The 5811-nt window shown below is 48.2% G+C and overlaps 1 protein-coding gene across 1 annotated transcript; it reads left to right on the top strand.

Annotated features, from left to right (window-relative positions):
• The first annotated feature begins 524 nt into the window (after window positions 1-524).
• HSPA5 (heat shock protein family A (Hsp70) member 5) lies at window positions 525-5811 on the top strand. Its single transcript, XM_032767669.2, has 9 exons — window positions 525-767; window positions 1095-1228; window positions 1333-1564; window positions 2192-2329; window positions 2681-2793; window positions 2892-3282; window positions 3639-3876; window positions 4125-4292; window positions 4935-5811. Exons 1-9 carry the CDS (start codon window positions 537-539, stop codon window positions 5489-5491), a joined length of 2202 nt encoding a protein of 733 aa, XP_032623560.2. The 5' UTR covers window positions 525-536; the 3' UTR covers window positions 5492-5811.

The raw sequence follows: 5811 nt of genomic DNA, 5'->3' as shown, positions 1-5811 counted from the left end.
TCCGTGCTTCTCGCCATGGCCTGCATGAGGGATGTCATGCTGTCAGCAGCCGTGACCTCTGCAGTGGACCTCTGGCCCATCAAGGCCCCTGTGTGGGGAGCGTCAGGCCGTCCCCTGCTCCGTTAAGGCTGCCGTGTGGGGAGGTCACACAGGCTCCAGGCCCGCCGTGACCTCTGCAGTGCGACGTCACCATGTCCTCCGGCCCATCGAGGCCCTGTGGGCAGCGTCACAGGGCCCCAGGCCCCTCGTGGCCTCTCTCCCCGCTGCAGCGGTGGGGACAAGGCCGTGACCCTGGGACCGGTCACTCCTTGGTCTCTCTTGGCAACCGCTCGCCCACATTTCTCCAAGCCACGCCCCCGGCCCCCCACCCACGACTCCTTCCCCAGGCTCTGGTAACCATAGAAACTTCCAGAATGGACCAGCACCGCGTCTCTCTTCCTGCAGCGTGACGACTGCTCCCAGCCAATGGGCTCACTCCGCTTGGCTGTCCCTTCGAAGCTGATTGGTCCGCGACACGGGTAAAGCTAACCAATGGAATGATGACGGAGGGGTGCGACGCCATACGTCATTGCGGAGAGCTTGATCTTCGCCAATCAAGAGTGGCCAGCTTAGTCGGCGCCAACCAATGGAAAGGTTCCAGCGCGGGTTCCGCAACCAATAGCTGGCCTACACGAAGCCGTGAGGGAGACTATATAAGGGTAGGCGGCCGGGGCGACTTGGGTATAGCGGCGGCAGTAGCAAGGGGAGCGGGTCTGTGCGAGGTGATGGTGAGTGGGACGTGCGGCCTAGTGCGTGGCGCTGGGCTGAGAGGCCGGTCCGGGCGACAGAGCGCTCTGGGCTCGATGGGGAGGGGCGGGCGAGCGAGGCGGGCCGGGCCGGGGCGGCGGGGGCCTGAGGCGAGGCGGGCGGCGGGCGCGGGCCGCGAGGCGAGGCGAGGCGAGGCGGTGCCCTGAGGCGAGGCGGCCGGGCCGGGCCGGGCCGGGCCGCGAGGCGAGGCGAGGCGATGCCCTGAGGCGAGGCCGGGCGCGGGTCCCGAGGCGCGCTGGGGCCGCGCTGAGCCGCGCTCTCTCTCCTTTCTCCCTTGCGCTCCGCAGGGTCCCGGCGGCAGCATGAGGCGGGCGCTGCTGGTGCTGGCGCTGCTGGCGGGCAGTGTGCGCGGCGAGGAGGAGGAGAAGAAGGAGGACGTGGGCACCGTGGTGGGCATCGACTTGGGAACCACGTACTCATGGTGCGTAGAGCGGGGGCGTCGCTGCCCGGCCAGGGCCGCAGGGAGGGACGGGGCCGGGCCTGGCGCCGTGTCCGGCCCGTCTCACCCTCGCTTGCTCTTCACAGCGTCGGCGTTTTTAAGAACGGCCGCGTGGAGATCATCGCGAATGACCAGGGCAACCGGATCACGCCGTCCTACGTGGCGTTCACCCCCGAAGGGGAGCGGCTCATAGGCGACGCCGCGAAGAACCAGCTCACCTCGAACCCCGAGAACACGGTGTTTGATGCCAAACGGCTGATTGGCCGCACGTGGAACGATCCCTCCGTGCAGCAGGATATCAAATACCTGCCTTTCAAGGTACGTGCCACACGGCAGCTTCAGGGGCTGAGCCGGGCAGCCGCGTTTGTTTGGACCAGTCACTTGTGGACTCAGATTCTTTGTTGAAGCTCCATGGGATCGAGTTGTGATCAGGGTCTGCTGCATCACACATGCAGACTATGGTACAGTAAAAGCCTTGTGGCTATTAGAGCTACGCTCCAATAAGTGACTTATGTTTTCATTGTATCTTCCCCTTATTCATAATTGTAAAACGAATTCCCTTGGACATCCAAAAATCATTAATTACTGTCCAATAAACCCTGTAACTTTTTTACTCATTAGGGAGGGTGACTAGGATGGAAACAGTTACTGTCATTCATGTATTCTGTCCCATAACTGGAGTAGTGTAGTTCAGTATGCTAAATATCTTGAATCAAAATGAAATGTATAGGTTGTGGGAATGGCAATGACATATAATATCTATGTACCTAATTGTAATCCATGTGGTCTCTTGACATAAAATATTACTGGAGAGAATATCTGTCCTCTGATCTTATCTCCTTTTTTGAGTTTTGAGTAGTGAGTATCAAGTTTCAGTTCTCTTCAAAAATTTAAAACTACTGGGAATGTATTTTTTCTTCAGACTTAGTGTTCTCTTTCTTGTAGGTTCTTGAAAAGAAGACCAAGCCATATATACAAGTTGATGTTGGTGGTGGACAGACAAAGACCTTTGCTCCAGAAGAAATTTCTGCTATGGTTTTGACAAAGATGAAGGAAACTGCTGAGGCATACTTAGGAAAGAAGGTAGGTTAACATAACAAATGGTCAACTGTGACATCTTGTAGAAGCTGCAGCTTTCCAGAATGATAAAAGTGGTAGGTGGTGGTTTCTCAAGCTGCAGACCAAAGTTTGAATTTTAATTTCTACCCAGTTTGGCTGGGAGCCCTTGCAGATGTGAAGGTGAGCTTTGCTTAATTATATTGTCTGGGGGCACTAGAGGTAGTATTAAAGGAAGCCATTTTTAACTTGGAAGGTGAGAAGGCACTCTTCAGGCAGTGGCAGTCCCTTTAATACTTTGAAATTGTCAAGCTTTCATTTGCTTTCTTGCTGCTGACTATTGAAATTGTTACATTAATCCTCATCCTGCTCCTCTAGGTTACCCATGCTGTTGTCACTGTCCCAGCTTATTTCAATGATGCTCAGCGTCAAGCTACAAAGGATGCTGGTACCATTGCTGGACTGAATGTAATGAGAATAATCAATGAGCCGTAAGTAGTTTAACTCTTCTGCAGATGTCTTGCTGTACTAGGCCTTGTGAGTTTTTTTTTTTTTTTTTTTTTTTTCCTAACTATTATTTCTTCAACAGTACTGCTGCTGCCATTGCTTATGGACTGGATAAGCGGGAGGGTGAGAAGAACATCCTTGTATTTGATCTAGGTGGTGGAACCTTTGATGTCTCCCTCCTCACAATTGATAATGGTGTCTTTGAAGTAGTGGCTACAAATGGAGATACTCACTTGGGTGGAGAGGACTTTGACCAACGTGTTATGGAACACTTTATCAAGTTATACAAGAAGAAAACTGGAAAAGATGTTAGGAAGGACAACAGATCTGTACAGAAGCTACGTCGGGAAGTAGAGAAAGCAAAGCGAGCTTTGTCCTCTCAGCATCAGGCTAGAATTGAAATAGAGTCCTTCTTTGAAGGAGAGGACTTCTCTGAGACACTGACTCGGGCAAAGTTTGAAGAACTGAATATGGTTAGTATTTGAAGCTAGAGTTACAGTTGCTTTGTGGTAAATCAGTGGCTTGGAGTTACTTGCATGTTTAGTATGTTCAGCTATTGTTTATAGGAATTAAATTTACAAAACACGTTGAACGTAACTCTATGAAGCTGTAACTCCCCAGATCACATGGGAGCAGGGCAAATCTCTTGCCTTGCCTTCTCTTGCCAAGGTCAGATGGTAAACTGGCATCTGGCTGGAAGTCAGTACTTGGTGTGTGTTTTGGCTTGCTCATGCTCATTTGTTGAGGCCACACTTTGTCAAGATACACTTCTCCAGCATAGGGGAGAAATAGTGCCATACCTTACTATTGTAACTACTTGTGTTTTTAGGATCTGTTCCGTTCCACCATGAAGCCTGTGCAGAAAGTTCTAGAAGATTCTGACCTGAAGAAATCTGACATTGATGAGATTGTACTTGTGGGTGGCTCTACTCGAATCCCCAAGATACAACAGCTTGTTAAAGAGTTCTTCAATGGCAAAGAGCCTTCACGTGGCATCAATCCAGATGAGGCTGTTGCTTATGGTGCTGCTGTTCAGGCTGGTGTCCTTTCGGGTGACCAGGATACTGGTAGGTGCAAAACTAAACTATTAACTTGTCGAATGTGTTTACAGTTTACTGCTAGTATTGGAGCAGGTTTTTGTAAGCCTGGTACATGATTTCTCACTTCAAGCTAAATTCTAATTAACATTGTCACTAGGAACAGTCTAGACTTGCTGTGCTTTCATAAGGGTACAGTAACAATGGGTCCTTATAACTTCTAGTGTAACAATCTCTAACTGTGAATAGGAGTAAAGTTAGAAAAATGTCTCTTCTAGGTGACCTGGTGCTACTTGATGTGTGTCCTCTGACACTTGGCATTGAAACTGTTGGGGGTGTTATGACCAAGCTCATCCCAAGAAATACTGTTGTCCCCACCAAGAAATCACAGATTTTCTCCACAGCTTCTGATAACCAGCCAACTGTAACAATCAAGGTCTATGAAGGTAAGAGTCCTGTATCATTGAACTAAAAAGTGTGTATCCTGCACACATTTGTCTTTGGAAAATTTTTAAATGCCTTACTAAGTTAGACAGACATGGAGCAATGAATGACCATGCCTCAAAAGAGGTCATGTCAGAATTCCTCATTATAGCCCTTGAAGAAACACAACCCCTCTAGTGGGGACACCTTGCTAACAGACCAACTCAAAAGGCTACTTGTAGCATCTTAAGTACTAGTGTTCTAGTCAGAGTGCTTGATTGGATTTGTCCAGGGTTCCCCTCCTCCCTTTTCATGAGGACTCTAATCTTGTGGTCTCTGGAGGGAGAAGACTAAATCACGCCCATTCAGTTTTAAAATATACTGATTGTAAGGGCTTTTTACTACAAACCTGGGGTGATACAATATTTCTCTTTACTGTTACAGGCAACTAAATAAATCCACAATTGAACACTTAGCCTACTCCCAAACAAGTAGTGTTTTATCTGGTAATCATTCAAAGATTAGTGTCCCCAAACTTTAAGGGGGGGTGAAAGCCCAGCTAAAGTGAAACAAAATACAGGTTCAAAACCCAAGATCAGTCATGTCAAACCACATGTAACCCCTCCTTTTAGAGACAAGTACAAACTAAAACTCTGTCTCTGTAGGTGAACGTCCTCTCACCAAGGATAACCATCTCCTGGGTACTTTTGACTTGACTGGAATCCCTCCTGCTCCTCGTGGCGTCCCACAGATCGAAGTTACCTTTGAGATAGATGTGAATGGAATCCTCCGTGTTACAGCGGAAGACAAGGGCACCGGAAATAAAAACAAGATCACAATTACCAATGACCAGAACCGTCTGACACCAGAGGAGATTGAGAGGATGGTTAATGATGCTGAGAAGTTTGCAGAGGAAGACAAAAAGCTTAAAGAACGTATTGATACCAGAAATGAGTTGGAAAGCTATGCTTATTCCCTGAAGAATCAGATTGGGGACAAAGAGAAACTAGGTGGCAAACTCTCATCTGAAGACAAGGAAACAATAGAGAAGGCAGTAGAGGAAAAGATTGAATGGCTTGAAAGCCACCAAGATGCTGAAATTGAAGATTTCAAAGCTAAAAAGAAGGAACTGGAGGAGGTTGTCCAGCCAATTGTTAGCAAGCTTTATGGAAGTGCGGGACCTCCCCCTGAAGAGGAAGCAGGAGAGAAGGATGAATTGTAAATCTTGATCTCTGAATGTTATCTTGTAAATACTGGACTCAGGAACTCTTCTGTTAAGATAACATTGAACTCTAATATAGAATGTAATTGGAATCTTCACTCTTGAGTGGAGATGGAAATGTTAGCCCAAAGTGGCTGTTTACTGCTTTTCATTAGCAGTTGCTTGGTGTCTGTGGGGAGGGAAGAGTAGTGGGGTGGGACTGTAAAATGAGTTGGGGTTTAGAAGTGTTCATGTGAAAAAATATCCTAACTGGTCATGTGCATTCTGTGTAGAATGTTTTCTACCCAAGTGACCACAATAAATTTGTTATTTACACTGGA

Source organism: Chelonoidis abingdonii, chromosome 24 (assembly GCF_003597395.2).
Source record: "Chelonoidis abingdonii isolate Lonesome George chromosome 24, CheloAbing_2.0, whole genome shotgun sequence".
Taxonomy (NCBI): domain Eukaryota; kingdom Metazoa; phylum Chordata; order Testudines; family Testudinidae; genus Chelonoidis; species Chelonoidis abingdonii.
This window is presented reverse-complemented; position numbering and strand designations above follow the sequence as displayed.

Bases quoted from the DNA above. Each gene is read 5' to 3' on its own strand.
- HSPA5 (XM_032767669.2), top strand. From the start codon at position 537: ATGATGACGGAGGGGTGCGACGCCATACGTCATTGCGGAGAGCTTGAT. The intron at 1,565-2,191 runs GTACGTGCCACA...TCTTTCTTGTAG, and splicing joins TCAAATACCTGCCTTTCAAG to GTTCTTGAAAAGAAGACCAA. The intron at 2,794-2,891 runs GTAAGTAGTTTA...TTTCTTCAACAG, and splicing joins ATGAGAATAATCAATGAGCC to TACTGCTGCTGCCATTGCTT.